The sequence below is a fragment of the Bufo bufo genome, chromosome 3 (assembly GCF_905171765.1).
Source record: "Bufo bufo chromosome 3, aBufBuf1.1, whole genome shotgun sequence".
Classification (NCBI taxonomy): domain Eukaryota; kingdom Metazoa; phylum Chordata; class Amphibia; order Anura; family Bufonidae; genus Bufo; species Bufo bufo.
The window spans coordinates 64650680-64674054 of NC_053391.1; the positions used below are offsets into that span (position 1 = coordinate 64650680).

Consider the following 23375-nt stretch of genomic DNA (forward strand, 5'->3'; position numbering starts at 1 on the left):
AAAAAACAAAAACAAAAACAAACTATGGCTCAGAATATGGAGACACTAAAATAGCTTTTTTAAAACCAAAAAAATGATGTTATTGTGTAAAACTTACATAAATAAAATAAAAAGTATACATATTAGTTAATCGCTGCGTCCGTATCGACCGGCTCTATAAAAATATCACATGACCTAAATTCTTAGGTGAACACCGTAAAAATAAAAACTGTGCTAAATAAACAATTTGTCACCTTACATCACAAAACGTGTAATGGCAAGCGATCAAAAAGTCATATGCACCCAAAAATAGTGCCAATCAAACAGTCATCTCATCCCGCAAAAATCATACCCTACCTAAGATAATAGCCAAAAAACTGAAAAAACTATGGCTTTTAGACTATGGAAACTCTAAAACATGATTTTTTTGGTTTCAAAAATGAAATCATTGTGTAAAACTTAAATAAAAAAAATAAAAAAGTATACATATTAGGTATCGCCGCGTCCGTGAGAACCTGCTCAATAAAAATACCACATGATCTAACCTGTCAGATGAATGTTGTAAATAAGAAAAAAAAAAAAAAAAAAAAAAGGTGCCAAAACAGCTATTTGTTACCTTGCCTCACAAAAAGTGTAATATAGAGCAACCAAAAATCATATGTAACCTAAACTAGTACCAACAAAACTTCCACCCTATCCCGTAGTTTCTAAAATGGGGTCACTTTTTGGGGGTTTCTACTCTAGGGGTGCATCAGGGGGGCTTCAGATGGGACATGGTGTAAAAAGAACTGTCCAGCAAAACCTGCCTTCCACAAACCGTATGGCATTCCTTTCCTTCTGCGCCCTGCCGTGTGCCCGTACAGCTGTTTACGACCACATATGGGGTGTTTCTGTAAACTACAGAATCAGGGTCATAAATATTGAGTTTTGTTTGGCTGTTAACCCTTGCTTTGTAACTGGAAAAAAAAAAATATTAAAATGGAAAATCTGCCAAAAAAATGAAATTTTGAAATTGTATCTCTATTTTCCATTAATTCTTGTGGAACACCTAAAGGGTTATCGACGTTTGTAAAATCAGTTTTGAATACCTTGAGGGGTGTCGTTTCTAGAATGGGGTCATTTTTGGGTGGTTTCTATTATGTAAGCTTCACAATGTGACTTCAGACCTGAACTGGTCCTTAAAAAGAGGGTTTTTGAGAAATTTCAAGATTTACTTCTAAACTTCTAAGCCTTGTAACGTCCCCCAAAAATAAAATGCCATTCCCAAAATGATCCTAACATGAAGTAGACATATGGGGAATGTAAAGTAATAACTATTTTTGTAGGTATTAATATGTATTATAGGAGTAGAGAAATTGAAACTTGGAAATTTGCTAATTTTTCAGAATTTTTGGCAAATTTGGTATTTTTTAATAAATAAAAATGAATTTTTTTGACTCCATTTTACCAGTGTCATAAAGTACAATATGTAATGAAAAATCTCTCTCAGAATGGCCTGGATAAGTCAAAGCGTTTTAAAGTTATCACCACAAAGTGACACTGGTCAGATTTGCAAAAAATGGCCTGGTCCTGAAGGTGAAAATGAGCCTGGTCCTTTAAGGGGTTAAAGGTAACCTGTCACCTGGAATTTGGCAATAGAGCTGAGGACATGGGCTGCTAGATCGCCGCTAGCACTTCTGCAATACCCAGTCCCCATAGCTCTGTGTTTTTATTGTGTCAAAAAAAACGATTTGATCCATATGCAAATTAACCTGAGATAAGTCCTGTCCCTGAGATGGGTCCAGTGTGAAGGACCCCAGCACCGCCCCGCATCCTCTGATTCTCCTCCTTGCTCCCCGACATCACAAAGCTAGAGTATCGTAATCTCGCGATGCGCAAGCTAGCGCATGCGCAGTTCGCATCCGCAGGCTAATGCCAGCACAGGGAAGGAACACTATGCAGCCACTGTGCATGCGCTAGCTCGCACATTACAGAAACTGACCTGCAGTGTGGATTTCGAAATCTGCATTTCCAAATGAAGGGTGAGATCTGCAGCAAAACTGCATCAAATGTACACCAAAAGACACTTCTAGAAATTGCAGTATTTGCTGCAGTTTGGGTGCAAAAACATACAGAAATAAGCACAGAAATTAGCGCGTGTCTTCTGCGTGTTCACTGGCTCCCATGTGCAGGTACACTAAATGGGGTATTTTAGGATTTTACTATCAACTGCCAATCTTTAGGCCAGATCTTCAATACCTGATGTACTACAGTTAAAGAATGGAACTGAGCATGTGCGACCACCTCAGTAGGTGGACAGAGAAATAAGGAAAAGAACAAACAGTGGATGGCGCTACAGAGATATATTTGAATAAATTGAGTTAAATTTGCTTCATTTCCCCTCCAGCCTCAAGTGTAATGTGCATGTCACTTAGCTCTTCAATTGTCAGGAAATGTTTGCAGCCCAAGGGCAGCGCTGGAGATCTCGACTGAATTACTAAATAGCAAATAAGGCAATTACAAAATGTGATAGCTGGCTCTGAAAATCCACACAGTCGAGGAAGGTGCAAGTCGCAATACTGATAGCCAAATGTACCCAAACGAGAGCGTTTGAAACAAAAAATAATTTTTCTGATTTAGACTAAAAAAAATGCACTTTTTCACCCCCAAAAGTGAGGGAAAATGGAAGTGCGTCTTATAGTATGAATGCTATTGACCGCTTCATAAGCATGCGGGTGGCGCAGGGATGCAGTGTGTCTTGACTGTGTACCGTCGTGGCCAAAAGTTTTGAGAATTAGATAAAGATTGGAAATTGGAAAAGTTGCTGCTTAAGTTTTTATAATAGCAATTTGCATATACTCCAGAATGTTATGAAGAGTGATCAGATGAATTGCATAGTCCTTCTTTGCCATGAAAATTAACTTAATCCCCAAAAAAACTTTCCACTGCATTTCATTGCTGTCATTAAAGGACCTGCTGAGATCATTTCAGTAATCGTCTTGTTAACTCAGGTGAGAATGTTGACGAGCACAAGGCTGGAGATCATTATGTCAGGCTGATTGGGTAAAATGGCAGACTTGACATGTTAAAAGGAGGGTGATGCTTGAAATCATTGTTCTTCCATTGTTAACCATGGTGACCTGCAAAGAAACGCGTGCAGCCATCATTGGGTTGCATAAAAATGGCTTCACAGGCAAGGATATTGTGGCTACTAAGATTGCACCTCAATCAACAATGTATAGGATCATCAAAAACAAAAACTATAAGGCTCAGTTCACACCTGAGCGTTCTGAAAGGAGTGCTCTGTATGCGCGATTGTACGGGCGTTTACAAGCGCGCATACAGAGACAAGTGTGCACACAGTGTCGCGCGTTCCCGAAAGTCTATGTACGGGAACGCGCGACAAGCGCCCAAAAAAACGCTCCTGTACTTGTGTGAGCGTCGGGCGTTTTACAGCGCGATCGTACGCGCTGTAAAACGCCCAGGTGAGAACCATGCCCATAGGGAAGCATTGGTTTCTCCTTGTTGAGCGTTTTACAGCGCGTAGGAACGCGCTGTAAAACGCTTAGGTGTGAACTGAGCCTAAGGAAAGAGGTTTAATTCTTGTTAAGAAGGCTTCAGGGCGTTCAAGAAAGTCCAGCAAGCACCAGGATCGTCTCCTAAAGAGGATTCAGCTGCGGGATCGGAGTGCCACCAGTGCAGAGCTTGCTCAGGAATGGCAGCAGGCAGGTGTGAGCGCATCTGCACGCACAGTGAGGCGAAGACTTTTGGAAGATGGCCTGGTGTCAAGAAGGGCAGCAAAGAAGCCACTTCTCTCCAAAAAAAACATCAGGGACAGATTGATCTTCTGCAGAAAGTATGGTGAATGGACTGCTGAGGACTGGGGCAAAGTCATATTCTCCGATGAAGCCTCTTTCCGATTGTTTGGGGCATCTGGAAAAAGGCTTGTCCGGAGAAGAAAAGGTGAGCGCTACCATCTGTCCTGTGTCATGCCAACAGTATAGCATACTGAGACCATTCATGTGTGGGGTTGCTTCTCATCCAAGGGAGTGGGCTCACTCACAATTTTACCCAAAAACACAGCCATGAATAAAGAATGGTACCAAAACACCCTCCAACAGCAACTTCTTCCAACAATCCAACAACAGTTTGGTGAAGAACAATGCATTTTCCAGCACGATGGAGCACCGTGCCATAAGGCAAAAGTGTTAACTAAGTGGCGCGGGGACAAAAACATTGACATTTTGGGTCCATGGCCTGGAAACTCCCCAGATCTTAATCCCATTGAGAACTTGTGGTCAATCCTCAAGAGGCGGGTGGACAAACAAAAACCCACTAATTCTGACAAACTCCAAGAAGTGATTATGAAAGAATGGGTTGCTATCAGTCAGGAATTGGCCCAGAAGTTGATTGAGAGCATGCCCAGTCGAATTGCAGAGGTCCTGAAAAAGAAGGGCCAACACTGCAAATACTGACTCTTTGCATAAATGTCATGTAATTGTCGATAAAAGCCTTTGAAACGTATGAAGTGCGTGTAATTATATTTCACTACATCACAGAAACAACTGAAACAAAGATCTAAAAGCAGTTTAGCAGCAAACTTTGTGAAAACTAATATTTGTGTCATTCTCAAAACTTTTGGCCACGACTGTACAGCGTCAGGATGTAGTGCACACACTATGACCCGACACTGTGTGACATCAGGACATAGCGCAGCGCAGGCCAGAAGAGGACCAGGAGGTGGTGAGTGAGTAGCAGAGCCGTGCGAAGCAAGCAAGGTAAGTTTATTTATTTTTTTAAACTTCTCATCTGAGGTCTGATTTGATCCGAAGTCTGATGGGGGGTCTGATCTGAGCGTGAAGGAGACTGGGGGGGGGGGGGGGGGGGGTGTCCTGATCTTAGGCTCATGGACCCTGGGGGTCGATCCGAGGCTCATGGACCCTGGGGGTCTGATTTTGGATTCTGATCTGAGGTCTGATGAAGAAAGGAGGTCTGATGGGGTCTGGTGAGGGTTGGGGGTCTGCTCTGAGTTCTGACGAAAAATAACTTAACTTTTCTTATTTTCCTCTTCCATAACCTAGGTGTGTCTTATAGTTAAAAAAAATACGGTAGTTTATTTACCAATTTATTGATTTTATCCCAGAAAGACGGCCTGAGGTTCCCGCCTCCTGAAGCGCAATTCACTACAACGCACATAGAATCTGTACACCGCATCCATGTATGTGGTGTACAGATACTGATTTGTGTTATACTGTATGCGCCGCAGTGAGCGATGTCCTGAGAGGAGCACATTTCCTGCTCGGATACTCTGCACTGATGTTCTATGCAGAGGTTTCAGCCGAGCACAGTACGGACAAGCAGAGCTAGTGCCCGTCCTCGCTGCGCTCTGCGTAGAACATCAGTGCAGAGTATCCCGCACTGATGCTCTATGACAGAGCTTTCAGCGGATGGTACGGAGCAGGGAGATGTGCTCCCTTAGGACAGCGCTCACTGCAGCGCAAGTTATACAAAGTAGTATCTGTACACCGCATATATGGATGCTCAGTGCTCTGTAGTGAATAGCGCTTCAGAAGACAGGAACTTCGGGGATAAAATTTTAAAAGCAAATAAACTATATTAGAAAAATTATTTTTAGGCTATTTGTAACACTGAAAAAAAATTTAGGTGAGCATTTAGATACAGCTTAACGGTCCATTCACACGTCCGTTAGTGTTTTGCGGATCCGCAAAACACAGACACCGGCAATGTGCGTTCCGCATTTTGCAGACCGCACATCGCTGGCACCCTCATAGAAAATACCTTTTCTTGTCCGCAATTGCTGAAAAGAATAGGACATTTTCTATTTTTTTTGCGGAACGGAAGTGTGGACAGCACATTCTGGCCCCATTGAAAATGAATGGGTCCGCACCTGTTCCTCAAAATTTTGGAACGGATGCGGACGTGCGAATGGACCCTAAAGCTAGAAGGTTGTCTTCTGGGATATCTTTCGGCTTATAACCTGGCTCTGCACATGGTGCCGCTGTCAAAGCTAAAAACAGAAGTATCCACTCAGGTCAGCAAGGCTTCCAGTGTATGAGGAGCCCACGTTCATAAGGGCATGTTCACATGTGTTATATTTGCCTAAGAAATTGTATTTACTAGAGAATCCATAAGAGAAATATAAGGCTGCGTAAAACACCCGGAGGCTATGGCGCCCATATTTAGAGTCACAATTTGCAATATATATAGGCCACCTTAAAATGTTATTTATTTAATAACATCAGGCTAATGTCATACAAAAAAAAAAAATATATATATATATATATATATATATATATATATATATATATATATATATATATATATATATATATACATACACATTTAACCTACTGCCAGATGACAAAACCTCAAACTCACCGTTCTTCCTCTGCTTTTATCTGGAAAGCGTCCTCCAGCCAATCCAACAGTTTGTGTGTGAATTCACTGACATCTTGCTGCAGGAAAGATGGAGAATTAGATTAATGATGCTGAAAATACTGCGGGCTGCACACCTGGATCCACAAACCTAGGACCCCCTGCAGCAAAAGAAAACATCCACCTTTTGCTTAAAACGACCGCGCTACAGAAAAGCAACGCGATCGATGGACATGACTTCCCGGACCAAGGCAGAGGAAGCAGCTGATCGGAGGGGGTGCAGAGAGTTGGTCCTACACAGATACTGATGGCTTATGCGGAGGCTAGGTCATTATTATTTAAAGGGAGTCGGTGACCAGTTCTAAGCTTCACATCTGAGGGCACAATGAACCGGTGAAACAGATCCTGAATATGTGAACTGACAGATAGAGATTTTGGTAAAAGCCGCAGTGAGCGGCTCCGGAGCAGAGCGCTGGAGTCCAAAGCTCCTGGTGACTGATATACATGATGTACAGATGGAAAGCTGCCCATCAGAGGCAGGTGGTCAGGGACAGCCGGAAGCTCATGAGCATCAGGACTCGTGCACTGTATTGAGTGGACTCCAAGGCTCAGCGCGTGATTTTTAACAAAACATCTAAAATCAATTCAAGTGATTGCCCCACGTATTAATCAGGGTCTCTTTCACCAGTTTAAACATCATTCACACAATGGGTGTCAGACGACCGTTTTAGAACTAATTGAAGTCAATGGGGCTATTCACATGGCCGTTTCTTTTCATGAATAGCGCCCGTCAAAAAACAAGATATGTCCTATCGAAATCAATGAGACTGTTTTTAATGGCTGTTTAGACAGGCGTGTACCCGTGTAATGGACATTAAAAACTGGTACACTGTGAAAAGAAGGGCCTTTCAGGGGGGTAAAAAATAAATAAAAATAAAAAAACGCGCACACAACACCACTACTCACGAGAGATTTTTTTTTTTGCCTGCACTTAAGGGGGCAATTTATACTAAGGGGCACATAGGCAGCCATTAACAATACTGTTGGGTAAAATTAGGGCCATTTTCTGTACTGTGGGGCACAATGGGGGGTTATTATATGTACTGAGGGCACTGCAGGGTTTGGGAATAAAAAAAAAAGCCTACAAAATTCATCCGTTTTTAACAGTCATTAAAACCGATAACTGCCTGAAAATTGTTGCACATACTGATGCAAAATGGCCATTTCTGACTTTCTTTTTTCCAAAATCTTTAAAAAGAAGGCCAATCTGCAGTAAACTGGAAGTTGTTGCCCATAGCATGGCATCACCTTGAAGTTGCAGGGTCCATGCAGATGACCCCTAATAACAACATTTCATACCTGAAGGCGTCTGTGCTCACCTGTTGGGATTCACTGGATTTGAAGGCATCCTTCAGAATCTCCACCGCCCTGGAAGGATCCACATATTTCCTTTTAGAACTGACCAGCAGGGAGAAGAGATACCGCAGCTCACGCATGAAAGGCAGATTCCTGTGTTCCTAAGGCGCAAAAAAAAAAAAATGGAAATCACTCCTTGAGGTTTTAAGACCTATTTAAGAGCCTACAAAGGCATTCATTGTTCACATACTAAGCAGACCACTGCAGCAGATTCCATCTCCGCTATACAGATGTAGCAGAGCCGATTTAGTTATGTAGCTGACCTAGTCAGAAACAAACACAGTGGGATCCACTGGATAGGTGACATATTGCTAGATCTGTGGGAGTCCAACCCATGGGACCCCGACTGATCACCAGAAGAGGGAACCCCATTCCTCCGAGCTACAAGACGATGGGTAGGAGTGGTATGAATGCCCTGCCTCTCCATTCAAGTCTATGGGGCTGAGCACTATGCTTGGCCATCTCCATCAGTGCCAAAGATTTTGAATGGGGCAACAGGGCACATGCCTGACCATTGCTTCATTTAAAAGGGAATGTCTTATCAGAAAATTACCAATTGATTAAATCAGGTTTTTATGTTAAATATTTTAATATTTTGCCAAAAATGGTGCAGTTGTGGCAACGGTCATAGGCCTAATAATAGGTCAGTGGCCACATGGGCCATAGATACAACAGAATAGAGTGGACTCGTTGACTTATACGGGAGAGATTCTAGACATGCTCGGTGACCTGTACAAAGGTCACTGTACAGGGAGGGGAGTAGATATGCTGTGTGCATCACTTAAGGTGAAAGGCTGTATCCTGTGTTAAATATATATATATATGATCTGTCATTGTAATTCTGCCTATGATAATAATGAGATGACTGCTAAAAAAGTGACCTGTACAGAGAAAGAAGTCTCAACGCATTACTAGTCTTCGTGACCAGTGCAAAACCTGCAGGATTTTTTTTTAATACAGATAGAGAGACATGGAAAATTGTGGGGAAAAAAGCAACAATTCAGAATAATTATGCATAACAAACTTATAATTTAAACAATAGTTCATTTTCTGATGACACATTCCCTTTAAACTCCTCATCTGTTGTTTCGACCTCGTTAGTGGTAATGGGACAGCTCAATACCATTTCTGGAATTGAAGGGGATAAAAGGAGCTTGTCCCAAACTAAACAGACATATAGGGGGTTGTTCCATCTGAGACATACATGGTATATCGACAAGATATAGATGCAGGTGCCACCTCTGGGACCCACTCCTATCTCAAGAACAGGGCCCCAACATGAATGGAGAACAACGCTCATGTGCTCGTAGTCTCTATTCACTGCCATGGGACTTCCGAAAATAGCTGAGTAAGCACCATTTTCAGAAGTCTCATAGCAGTAAATGCAGAGCATCCCACGCAAGTGACACCACCCCTTCATTCACCACCTTGGGACAGCCGAAAATAGCTGCGCCAACATAGAGTTGAGTGGAGGATGGCAGCTCATGAGCATCTTGCTCTCCATTCACTTCATGGCTCCGCTACAGGGATTGGACCGGAACCTAGAGGTGGGACCTGCACCTATCAGACATTTACAGCATATCCTATCAATATGCCATAAATGACCCAGATGGAAATACCCCTTTCAGTGCATGGCCGGCCTTACTGGAAGAAAAGGAGGTCTTAATCGAGTGATGCCTGCTCACTTCTAGGACTTTCATCGACCAGTTTCACTTAAAGGCTATGGACACCTTTAGGGCAATTTTTTTAATGATTGAATTGTACTCATTTTGGGCCCAAAATCATTTTTTCAGTTCTTCCTCATTACAAATGTTCAGCCATTAGTGAGATAGAGGTGTTAAAATCAGTCTGTTTGCAAGCTGTCACAGTCTATTTTCTTTGAATCCATCATCTGAAAGCTCCTGTTTAGATCTCATCTCCGAACCTTATAAACACTCAAAGCTCAAATCTTACTAAACTGATAAGAATGTGTCTTGAAACGGTTGTCCGTTTTTTTATATTGATGACCTATCCTCAGGATAGCGTCACCCATGATGCTAGGGAGGCTCATCCCTGCCACCGCGGTGTGGTGACCAGGGAGCCAGGTAAGTAGATTCAGTGTGGGGGGCCCAGCAAATGGGGGAGCATATTTTAGTCTTGGATAACCGCCTTTAAAGAAGTGTTTATGAGGTCAGAGATGAGAGCTACACATGAGTCCTCAGATAATGGGATTCAAAGAAAATAGACTGACAGCTCGCAAACAGACTCATTTTTAACCCTTGTATCTTAGAAAAGGCTGAACATTTTTAATGAAGACCAATTAAAAAAGTGATTTTTAGCAAAAAAAATGAGTAAAATGCAATGATAAAAATTCCCCTGAAGGTGTACATAGCCTTTAAAATGTAAATGCTACAAAGAAAGTAATTGTCATGGCAGGATTGGTCTTGTAGGTCTGCAGGCAGGAACGCCATCTCATTTACATGAAGGTCAATCACTTTTTTAATGTTCCGTTTCCACATGGACAAATAAAAGTACTTATTAAAGCAGCTGCTGCCTCTAATATAAAAGAGGCTTTGGACGAAGACGCATCGAGGACCCACATACGAAACCGAGTGAAATGCAATACCGCACAATGCACCTTACAGAGAACGGCTCATCGGCTTCTCCTGTCTTGGTAGTTTGCCAATAGCGTCTGACATTTAAAGGAAAAGTCTATCTGACAGCCAGGACAGTATGATGGTCTCCACTCCAGGAGCACAATAGCGATGAATGGTGCATCAAGCCATTTGTAAAAGTCTCTAGTATTTGCTAGGTTCCTCTTCCTTCATATTACAGAATGTGGTGCTTGTTGGCGAAGCTACACAAATGCATTAACCATGCATCAAGGAAGGGCGCGATGTCGCTCAGTATTGTTTTTAAGCATTTCAAAGTAAAACATGGCCACTAATAACCAGGGAGCCAGTCAGGAGTGCACGTTGCCTGTGGTTCGGGGCCACATGAAACTCCAGAGAGGTTCCCTTTAATATGTGAGGGTTTATGTGCCATCAAACATGATATTTTTTTAGACTATTTTGTGCAGGGGATGTTTAAGTGTTCATGACGACACTGAGTCATACAGGACGTATGCCCACGCATATAACGAACAGCACACCCACCTTTTGGTTTCGTGGAACATCCTGAGCGCTTGCAGGGGGGCTGTAGTTTAAAACTAGCCTGCGAAATTCTAGAAGGTTGAAGAGAGACTGAAAAAGGAAAGATGCAAGTATGTTTAATTTCATATAAATGTGACAGTGACGGGTTCCTTTATACATCATGCTGTTTGCACCCTGTAAATGGCTGCCCCCTACCTTCCTAAAGGATTTGTCTCACTTCAGCAAATGGCATTTATCACGAAGAGAACGTTAATACAAGGCACTTACTAATGTATTGTGATTCTCCATATTGCCTCATTTGCTGGCTTGATTTCATTTTTCCTGGAGCTTTTTCCTACAGGGTGCAAGCACGACCACTGCTGCTGGATTGCAGGGTGGTCGTAACCATAAATACGAGCAGTGTATAAATGGGATGGAAAAATGAATCCAGCCAGCAAAGGAGTCAATATGGACAATCACAATACATTAGTAAGTGCCTTGTATTAACTTTCTCTACATGATAAATGCCACTTGCTGTAGTGAGACAACCCCTTTAAGCTCCCAAACACACACACACACACAGTGGGTCAAACATGCACCTTTGGCAGGATCAGCCAACTTTCTAATCTCTTTGGAGGACCCATCATCACCTGAGCATCTCAGACAGCCAAATTATTTCAATGGGGTCAATGCAATTCCTCATTTGCCCTGGGGAGGCACTGCATTGAACGCCATCGCTGGAGGTTGCAGCCAATGATCAGTTTACCACATGCTAACTTAAAGCATATTTGCCAACTTTTTAAAGATGGCTAACATGAGAACTTCATGGAGCATTGACAAGGTATTTTTGGGGACCCCCCCTTTTTTTTTTATGTGTGTGAAGCCATATTACCAAAAACACAGTATACATCCACCTGAACAATTAATTTCTGTGAATATTTACAGGCGAGCCGGTCAGGAGAATCTACACTGTCCACATCATGACACAACGAGGTTTCGTTCACACATTGACTTAGCCCTTTCTTTTTTTATTTAGCGCCACTAAGGGCCCATCTGTCATCGGCTGCTTTTCACACTTGTCAAAATAAAATAAGATGTCGGTCCCACCTGCTAATCGGGTCAGAGACATCTCTCCTCACTGGAGAAAACACATTGGCAGTATCTGTCTGGTGGACATGTGCCTCGCCAGTCAGAGCAGATGCCTCAAATGAAAGAATATATAAAGCGTATTCACAGCCAACCAGGATATAAAAAGAATGAGCCGGTCGCTGTGCACAGGTTTCAGGAAAGATGAACTTGGCCTACGTCAATGGCTGACATTTGTGACACTTCAGGGTTACCTAATCAACTTTCTGAAAGAAAGAGGGGCCAATGATCCACCAACTGGCGTCAGATGGGTAGTGAAAATAATTGTGATTCAATGTTGCCCGACATTTCTTTAAAAAAATAAAAAGTTTTCTGGGACAACAACATCGCAATCCTTTCCTCAGGATTGGCCATCAATATCTGATCTCGGACTCCTGGCTCTCACACCAATCAGTTGGCTAAAGGTCCTGAGCTGCAATACCAGTAACAGCCACTACCAAATATATGGCACTGCATGTGGTAAACAATGAGGGGGTCGAACCTTGTCCAGAGAAACATTTTACTAGTCACATTAGACAGCTGCTACAAAGAGTGACCATCTCCATGAAATGAAACGGCAGACAGCAAGGGCCCTCAGGGACCACCTTCTTAAAGGGCATCCAGCAACAGTTTTGTACCTATGACACTGGCCGACCTGTTACATGTGCGCTTGGCAGCTGAAGGCATCTGTGTTGGTCCCATGTTCATATGTGCCCACATTGCTCAGAAAAATAATGTTTTAACATATGGAATTGAGCCTCTAGGAGCAAAGGGGGCGTTACCGTTACACCTAGAGGGTCTGCTTTCTGCTACTGCCGCACCCCTACACTTTGACAGGTTAAGGCATGATCATGTTTACACTGCCTGCCTACGATGAAACAACTGCTTTAGAACAACACAGGAGCCTCCTGTGTCTCTGTAGGGCTGCGTTCACATTTCCATTTTGGAGAGCCGACTGCCTGATTCGGCACAAATGCTGTTGGGTTGGTCAGACAAAAAAACGTTGCATGCAACGGTTTCTATCTGTCTGAAACCTGGCATTCATGCCGGAAAGCGGTCAGATCACTGCCGGAACCTCATTGCAGTCAATGGGGATCCCGCGGTTCTGGCAACACAGGATCCTGCGAGATCCAGCAGACTGCTCTGTGCTGGAAGAGCCTGCTGGATCTCCTAACAAAGATGTGAACGAGGCCCAAGTGTGATCTCTCCCTCCTTATCTGTTCTGAGCACCAGAAATGAAAACATAGTGGGATGTAAGAGAAAGGATGTCACAGCAGTACAGTGCTGCCAGAGGGGAGACACTCCCTGCTTCTGAGTGAAATGCATCTAGCTGTGCTTCTGAAACAAAGAATAATATGGCTGAAAAAGCCATTAGGGATGGCCCAAACATAACTGTTCCTTCCCAGTTAGGACAGTACAAAGAAGCACAGCAATTATGCAAACTTTCTTTTCAAAACTTAAGTACACTTTAAATCTGCAGCACGTCCCCCTACGGATTTCAACCTTTACAAGGCATATGGTAAAAATCTGGGACAAATCCACAGCTAAATGTTTGATGAATACACATGTAACACTATTAACAGCAGAAATTCTGCCCTCTGTGGGCACAACCTCAAGCTATCACATGGGTGCACTGCTTGTGACAGAAAGTTATATTAGGGCTGTGTCTTCTAAAGAGCCGCGCAGCAATGTGCTCATCACAGGACAGATCTCCTGAAAGTAAACAACTAGATGACTGCAAGCAGAGATCTTTGTCACTGCTCATGCTCTAGATTTATAGGTACACACGTCTGATCTGCAACTTGATCCCAACATGTAGGCCGGGTTCACAGACGGCAACGTGTTTTTCCCTTGCTGCATTATTTCATTCACGTAATTCACCACCTTCAGGACGCTCCATTCATACAGTGCAAACAAACAAACAGTCTCGTACAAAATAAGCAGCCCAACAATGGCTTCCTTCAGACCACGCGGCACCGGCCTGTGAGTCAGGGACTGAAGTAAACACGCCCGTCTCAGCAGATGACAGCAGCGGTGAGGACTCGCCATCTGTTACAGAACTCGTGGTTAATTTAATTTCACGGAGTCCGAAAAATTTATTGTAAACAAACCAAAATAACATTTTTGGATCAACAGAACGGAATAGACGCGAGCAGCTGACTGGCAAATTAACAGCGCGTGGCGGTATATCTTCTGTTAGCAGGGGCAGCAATGGCAAGAAATGTACTGCAGAGGGCGGCACAACTGTCACAGGTACGGACAAAGAGTGGCTGTTGACGGATCCGTTTTAGCAAGAGCCATCATCGGTAGACACTTTTTAGAACCCTAATGCAGAAAAATGCGATTTCTGCAGCCCTCCTTAAAGGGGTTGTCTCACTTCAGTTAAATGGCATTTATCATGTAGACCGTTTAATACCAGGCACTTACTAATGTATTGTCCATATTGCCTCCTTTGCTGGGTGAATTCATTTTTTCATAACCTTATACACTGCTCATTTTCATGGTTACAACCACCGTACAATCCGGGGCTCTTCCTAGAGCTGGACACCCCACCAAACAAAAAAAGGCATTGATAAGATAGGTGACCAGGAACCCAATGGTCACTCTGGCTGAGCTTCAAAGATCGTGTGTACAGATGGGAGAAACTTCCATCACTGCAGTACTCCACCAATCTGGGCTTTATGGCAGAGTGGTCGGAAAGAAGCCTCTCCTCGGTAAAAGACACAAGAAAGGCTACTTTCACACTAGCGGCAGCCTTCTCCGGCAGGCTGTTCACCTGCTGGAACAGCCTGCCGGAGAAGGCTGCCGCTAGTGTGAAAATAGCCAAAGCCGCCTGGAGTTTGCAAAAAAGCATCTAAAGGACTATATGAGAAACAAGATTATCTGGTCAAACCAAGATTTAACTTTCTGGCCTCAATTCAAGTATCATGTCTGGAGAAAACCAAGCACTTCTTATAACCTGCCCAATTCCATCCCTACAGTGAAGCATGGTGGATCAACATCATGCTGCGAGTTTTTTTCAGAGACTGGGACAGGAAGACTGGTCAGAGTTGAGGGAAAGCTGAATGGAGCAAAGTACAGAGATATTCTTAATGAAAACCTGACCCAGAGCTCTGGACCTCAGACTGTGCTGAAGGTTCCTCCTCCAACAAGACAATGACCCTAAGCACACAGCCAAGACAACACAAGTGTGGCTTTGGGACAACTGAGTGAATGTCCAAATGTGGCCCAGCCAAAGCCTTGAACCCAATCAAACATCTCTGGAGAGACCTGAAAATGGTTGTCCACCAACAGTCCCCATCCAACCTGATAGAGCTTGAGAGGATCTGCAGAAAAGAACGACAAAAGGTCCACAAATCCAGGTGTGCAAACCTTGTTGCATCATACCCAAGAAGACTGGAGGCTGAAATCTCTACCAAAGGGGTTTCAACTAAGGGTACTTTCACACGTTATTCTTTTCCGGCATTGAGTTCCATCCTAGGGGCTCAATATAGGAAAAGAACTGATCAGTTTTATCCCCATGTGAGAGAAGGATTTATTATTTTATACATATATAATTAGAACATTCTGTCCACTAGATGGCCGCAAACCATATGTATGAGAAGGTCAATAAGGGAGGGGGAAGAGGGGGATTACTGAAACCACTCCTATCAGGTTAAGGAGCCAATAGTCTCTTCTTAAGGAACACCCCTTTTGTGATGTCATGTCTGCTATTTAAGTGAATGTACTGTGAATAAAGGCTCTTCTACCATGGCTCAGGGAAGATGAGAAGATGCTTTCATGAAACCACCTAGTTTGTCTGGTCTCATTATAAAGCAGTATGGTGTACACATACTTATTCTTCTAATTGATTTGGCACCACACAAAGAAGAAGGAGAAGCGCATGAATTGCGACGACACCCATGCATTCTGAACGGAGAGTAATCCGTTCAGGATGCATCAGGATGTCTTCAGTTCAGTCTTTTTGAATTTCAGGGCGAAGATAATACCGCAGCATGCTGCGGTTTTATCTCCGGACAAAAAAACTGAACACTTGCCTGAATTTTTTTTCCATAGGAATGTATTAGTGCCGCATTGACGGACTTGGTATTCCGCTCTGCGCATGCGCAGACCTTTAAAAATGTGAAAAAAAATTAATACCGGATCCGTTTTGCCGGATGACACCGGAAAAACGGATCCGGTATTGCAATGCATTTTTCTGACTGATCAGGATCCTGATAAGGGTACTTTCACACTTGCGGCAGAGTGATCCGGCAAAACGTATGCCAACTGATGGCATTTGTAAGACTGATCAGAATCCTGATCCGTATGACAAATGCATTGAAATGCCGGAACAGTCTTTCTGGTGTCATCCGGCAAAACGGATCCGGCATTTAGTTTCTTCACCTTTTTTTCGGTCTGCGCATGGACGGATCCGGCACTAATACATTCCTATGGAAAAAAATGCCGGCATTCAGGCAAGTCTTTTTTTTGGTCGGAGATAAAACCATAGCATGCTGCGGTTTTATCTTTTGCTTGAACAGTCAAAATGACTGAACTGAAGACATCCTGAACAGATTACTCTCCATTCAGAATGCATGGGGATATAACTGATCAGTTCTTTCCCGGCATTGAGCCCTTTTGACGGAACTCCGCCCCGGAATAGAAAAACGCTAGTGTGAAAGTACCCCAAGTCTAAAAAATGCCTGGTCAGAAAAAATTACATGCGTTTGCATACAGTTTGCCTGATCAGGCAACGGAACTGCCTGCCGGAATTAAACAACGCAAGTGTGAAAGTACCCCAAGTCCTGAGTAAAGGGTCAGAATACTTATGTCAATGCAAGATTTTAGTTTTCACTTTTCAATAAATTAGCAAACATTTCAAAGATTCTGTTATCACCTTCTCATTATTATGAGGTATTGATGGGGGGGAAACTTTTTTTTTCTTCTTCCCATTTTAGCACAAGGCCACAAAATCAAATGTGAAAAAAGTGAAAGTGTCTGAAGACTTTCTGAATGCCTTGTAGGACCACCGCCCACGTACACACCGTAGAGTTGGTAAACATAAGATGAGCAGGCTCTGATTCTCCCATGAGTCAGGGCATTGAGTTACAAACTTGGCCAGGGCACCAGGAGATCACGCACTGAAATCTACAAGGCCTCTTTTTATGTCTGTAATGAGTCACCTACTTCTAGGAGAACACCAAGTAAAATTCCGTACATTCCCCACATTGAGGGCAGGGAAAGATTTACAAGGACGCCACAATCCAATGAATGCCAACCTCTTCTCCACGTGTAAGTGGTTCAATGTGACTGTCTTTTAATCGCAGTGACAATGGCAATCTATTTAAGCTAAAGGCCTATTTTTGGTGATCGGCAGGTAGACAGTACGGACTAGACTGAAGGCAGCCAAATGCATGAATGTCGACAAACCAGCAACCATCAAGGAGGATCAGACACGCTGGCCTGCAACATGCGCGAACCTTTGTTCTCTGGAAAGATAAGCCGCCACCAGAGGTGTCTGCAGCGGCATATTCCACTGCCTGCTGAGCTCACATACATTCTGTTCACCCAACAAACCTCTAAAATACACGCAAGGCTACTTTCACACTCGCGTTTGGTGCGGATCCGTCATGTATCTGCACAGACTGATCCGTTCAGATAATACAACCATCTGCATCCGTTCAGAACGGATCCATTTGTATTATCTTTAACATAGCCAAGACGGATCAGTCTTGAACACCATTGAAAGTCAATGGGGGACGGATCCGCTTTCTATTGTGTCAGTGAAAACGGATCCGTCCCCATTGACTTACTTGTGTGCCAGGACGGATCTGTTTGGCTCAGTTTCGTCAGACTGCAAGCAGCGTTTTTAAGCCTCTAGGAGCACCGGGGGTGTTACCATTACACGTAGAGGCTCTGCTCTCTCTTTAACCGCCGTGACCTCTCCACTCTAATTGACAAGGCCAGGCATGATCACATTTACACAATCAAAAAGTGTAGAGGGCTCGGCAGTTGCAGAGAGAGCAGAGCCTCTAGGAGTAATAGCAACACCCCCGTTTGCATATATTAAAACATCATCTTTCTCAGCAATGCGGGCACATAGGAACATGGGACCAACACGGATGTCTTCAGCTGTCAAGTGCACATGTAACAGGTCAGACAGTGTCATAGGTACAAAACTGCTGACAGATGCCCTTTAACTTGAACCTTATTCACTCATTTATGTCCATTTCTCATCTGCGAAAAAATAGCTCGTTTTTAACTCATGAATCATAAATCACCATTATGCCGGATTATCAGGATCTCATTACTCCGCTTGACACACTTTCAATTACAATATAATAAATCCTCACCTGGATGACTGCACTGAACCAGCAGGTGTTCCCCACATTCTTCAATCCCACGGGACAGTTGTCCTGACGCTTCCTGTCATAGGGATTAGGAGAATCGCTCCAAACCTCTGTGTGCGTCCGTTTCAAACTGGCCTTGTTCTCCGCTATACTGGCCTCCAAAACCCTAAACATAGCAGGAAGACACAGGCCGTTAGGTCACAACTGGCGCTCCAGTGTTTTCTGTGTTTTTGACCAATGTGCATCAAGGGAGGTGGTTGGGGTAATGTTATCTTAATAAATTTTATACATTTTCACCAGTCTGATAATTATATCCATTTTGTTCATAAGTTTGTGTCACCGTTTGTGCCATTTACCCATGTTACTTAAAGGGACTGTCCATTTATTTTTTTTGTTTAGAGAAAAAAAAAAAAAAATTATAATTTCTGATGCAAATGTACATTTTTGCGCATGTTTCTTTATTAAAAGGCATCAGTCAGCAGGTTTGTACCTATAACACTGGCTGACCTGTTAGGCTACTTTCACACTACCGTTCAGAGCGGATCCGTCTGGGGTCTGCCCAGACGGATCCGCTCATATAATGCAGACTTGGGATCCGTTCAGAACGGCTCCATCTGCATTATATTGTAGAAAAAATTCTAAGTGCGAAAGTAGCTTCAGACGGATCAGTCCAGACTTTACATTGAAAGTCAATGGAGGATGGATCCGTTTGAAAATTGAGCCATATGGTGTCATCTTCAAACGGATCCGTCCCCATTGACTTACATTGTAAGTCTGGACGGATCCGCTTGCCTCAGCACGGCCAGGCGGACACCCGAACGCTGCTTGCAGCATTCAGGTGTCCGCCTGCTGAGCAGAGCGGAGGCTGAACGCTGCCAGACTGATGCATTCTGAGCGGATCTGCGTCCACTCAGAATACATTAGGGCTGAACGGATGCGTTCGGGGCCGCTTGTGAGACTCTTCAAACGGAGCTCACAAGCGGAGCCCCGAACGCTAGTGTGAAAGTAGCCTTACATGTGCACTTGGCAGCTTAAGACATCTGTGTTGGTCCCATGTTCATATGTGTCCGCATTGCTGAGAAATATGATGTTTTAATATATGGGAATGAGCCTCTAGGGGCAACGGGGGTGTTGCCGTTACACCTAGGGGCTCTGCTCTCTCTGCATTTGCCAAGACCTCTGCACTTTGATTGACAGAACCAGGTGTGATGTTCTCACTGCCTGGCCCCGTAGCTCAAAGTTCAGAGAGTGCGCCAGTCGCAGAGAGAGCGGAGCCTCTAGGTATAACTGCAACGCCCCCGTTGCTCCTAGAGGCTCATTTCCATATATTAAAACATCATTATTCTCAGCAATGCAGACACATAGGAACATGGGACCAACACAGATCTCTTCAGCTGCCAAGTGCACATGTAACAGGTAGGCTTGCCACCTTTCCCAACAAAAAATACCGGCCGAGTTAAGCCACAGCCAAAAAGGGGTGTGGTTGTGGGGCGTGGCTAAACACGGGGTGTTAAGTCACTATCGTACTGTGGCTCCCAACAATATTGATGCCCCCATTAGTGGCGCCCAGAATTAATAATGCCCCCATTAGAGGAGCCCAGAATTAATAATGCCCCCATTAGAGGCGCCCAGAATTAATAATGCTCCCATTAGAGGCGCCCAGAATTAATAATGCTCCCATTAGCGGCGCCCATAATTAATAATGCTCCCATTAGAGGCGCCCAGAATTAATAATGCTCCCATTAGCGGCGCCCATAATTAATAATGCTCCCATTAGAGGCGCCCAGAATTAATAATGCCCCCATTAGCGCCCCCCCAGAATACTGTCCACATCAGTACCGTCCCAGTAACAGTAAAATAATGGGACCAACAGTGCCCCCAGTTAGTATAATGCCCCCCCCAATAGTGCCCCCGTTACAATAATGCCCCCCCCATTAGTGCCCCCAGTTACAATAATGCCCCCCCCATTAGTGCCCCCAGTTACAATAATGCCCCCCCCATTAGTGCCCCCAGTTAGAATAATGCCCCCCCCATTAGTGCCCCCAGTTAGAATAATGCCCCCCCCATTAGTGCCCCCAGTTAGAATAAGGCCCCCTATTAGTGCCCCCTTCTTTGTTTCTGGGAGGGGACACACACCACTCACCTCATCCATTTTCGCTACAGTGAACACTCACTGCTGACTGGAAGCTCAGGGCAGGACCTGTGCTCCAGCGTGATGACTCCTCGCAGGTCCTGTCCTGAGCTTCCAGTGAGCTGCACGAAAAAATGGAGGAGGCGAGTTTTTTTTTTTTTTATCAAACACAAACGTGTGGGGAGGTTAGGGCTGCACTAATGAGCGATCCGCAATGGAAGCGCTCATTAGCAGCAGTCCTGTTAGGTAAATACCAACACTTGACATTGCTGGTAGAAAAAAAAAAAAAAAAAAAGACAGACAAGGCCACTAAAATACCGGGCGTGTGGCAACCCTAGTTACAGGTCAGCCGGTGTCGTATGGCCCAGGTAATGAGGAAACTAAATAGGACTAAACATGGTGTCAGCCGAGGTGACATAACAATTACTACCTAGAGAAATCTCTCCGCCTCATATCTGTCCGCGTCTGTTTTACTATGTGCACTTAGGTGTAGAATATGGCTTCCTGATGCTAGGCGATCAACATGGCTGGCTGTTGCTTGGTGATTTTGTTAATAAAGTTAATTGTTAAAATAAAACGCAAAACAGACGAGACAGAAGAATGTGCAAGCTGATCCTGCAATTAACTTTATTATTAACACAACAAAATCACCAAGCAACAGCCAGCCATGTTCAAGATCGCCCATCAGGAAGCCATATTCTACACGTAACTGCACATGATTCCACGGATGTGTCCTGTGTGCTGACCCTGTACATCCAGGTCATGTAACCCTGTTTACCAATTGCTGGGGGTCACATGACCAACCGGCACATTTAGTCCTATGTATGTATCACACAGGACTAGCCATGGGCTATACCATTCTACACTGTAAACAGGGGTCACCTGAATCTATATAGAAGTCGTATATGAGAAGAATGCTGAACACATGGATATTAGAAAACTGTAAGATTTCCTATTCTATAAACAAGTACATAAAAAAATAAAAAACTGAAACTTCCCTTTTAAAAAAGAACTATCAGATTTCCTACTGTTTAAGGGCTCATTCAGACGGCCGTATGAATAGGTCCACATCTTTCCACAATTTTGCCGAACGGGCGCGGATCCATTCATTTCAATGGTGCCGCAAAAGATGCAATCAGCACATTGTGTGCTGTCCGCATCCGGAGTTCCGTTCCGCGGCTCCGCTGAAAAGATAGAACATGTACTATTCTTGTCCGCAATCACGGACAAGAATAGGCATTTTCTATTATGGTTGCAGCCACGTGCGGTCCGCAAATTTTACATTTGGTAAGTATCTAATACCCTGATACTTTCTGTTCTGTAGAGATCACTTTTCAGCAGTCATTTGAAAATCACAGGCAGGATTACAATAATAGATATCGCCTATATATAGATAACACAAGTTCCACCTTTCACAATAGCGGACGTCACAGCTCGTTTCCTCCCCCTCCCTGCCCAGTGACCCCTGCACAGGTCACAAAGCTTGCTTACATTCCCCTGTAGACGCCAATGAACATTTTTGGGTCTTATGGTCTATGTGGCTGCTATAAAACACATCTCTGAATGCTGTTAAATGGATTATCCAGGATTAGAGAAAAACATGGCTGCAGTCCACAGGTTGTGTCTGGTATTGCAGCTCCGCTCAATTGGAGTCACTGAGGTACAGCTGCAATACTGCCAACAACCAGTGGACAGGTGCAGGGCTGTTTTTGGAAGAAAGTAGCCATGTTTTTCTAATCCTGTTCAACCCCTGGGGGTTGTGTCACTTCAGTAAGTGGCATTTATCATGTAGAGAAAGTTAATAAAAGGCACTTACTAATGTATTGTGATTGTCTATATTGCCTCCTTTGCTGGCTGGATTCCTTTTTCCATCACATTACACACTGCTCGTTTCCATGGTTACAGACCTCGCTGCAATCCATCAGTGGTGGCCGTGCTTGCACACTATTGGATAAAGCACTATGTGCGCTCCCATGCTCCCGGCCACCAGAGAGGCTGGCATTTTTTCCTAAAGTGTGCAAGCATGGCCACCACTGATGGAATGCAGGTTGGTCTGTAACCATGGAAACGAGCAGTGTATGAGATGGAAAAATGAATCCAGCCAGAAAAGGAAGCCAAATGGATAATAACAATACATTAGTAAGTGGCTTGTATTGACTTTCTCTACATGATAAATGCCACTTACTGAAGTGAGACAACCCCTTTAACTCCATCTCGCCCCCATGATAACGTATCATTTACCCATATTATCATGGCTTTTAAATTAAAACTGTGTTTTTCTGCCATTCTCACGTGTTTTTTCCACCGTTTTGGGTATTTTTTTTCTATTTTAAAGGGAATGTCAGCAGTTTTGACTATGCTAAACTGCTGACAGCACTAGACAGGGGTTGGGGGGAGCAGTACAAACATACCTTTTGTGGACATTTTCTCATCAAGAGTAGTGCGAGTATTAAGTATGACATCTGTGTCACGTCCATATTGTATCCATTATTTTATTTGGGGGGGGGCATCCCTTGTAAATGCCCGCAAAACGGACAAGAATAGGACATGTTCTATCTTTTTTTTTTTTTTGGGGGGGGGGGGGGGAATTATAGGACATACGGATGCAGACAGCACACAAAAGTGCTGTCCGCAATCTTTGCAGAACCATTGAAAACAATGGGTCCGCATCCAATCCATAAAAAATACAGATCGGATGCGGACCGAAAATACAGTCTTGTGAATGTGGCCTAAATGTCGCTAAAAATGCATTTTAACACTTTAAATCATTTTTCAACTGTAAAAAACGTGCACGCCCGATAACCGCATTGCAAAACACTAGAAAATTGCCATAAAACGCATTTTGTTTTTTAATTGCATTTTCCCTGCATTTCAAAAGCACAAAAACCGCAACGTGTGAACCCAAGC

General features: G+C 43.7%; 1 protein-coding gene across 3 annotated transcripts in view; it reads right to left on the reverse strand.

Moving 5' to 3' along the window:
• USP25 (ubiquitin specific peptidase 25) overlaps nt 1–23375 on the reverse strand; it is a 144121-nt gene that overhangs the window by 81197 nt on the left and 39549 nt on the right. For all 3 annotated transcript variants that reach the window (XM_040423224.1, XM_040423223.1, XM_040423226.1), the window contains exons 5-8: nt 18341–18503; nt 10905–10991; nt 7734–7871; nt 6358–6434 (exon numbers count right to left, since the gene is read on the reverse strand). In XM_040423224.1, the coding sequence (XP_040279158.1) occupies nt 6358–6434; nt 7734–7871; nt 10905–10991; nt 18341–18503 (465 nt within the window). The remainder of the gene's footprint in view (nt 1–6357; nt 6435–7733; nt 7872–10904; nt 10992–18340; nt 18504–23375) is intronic.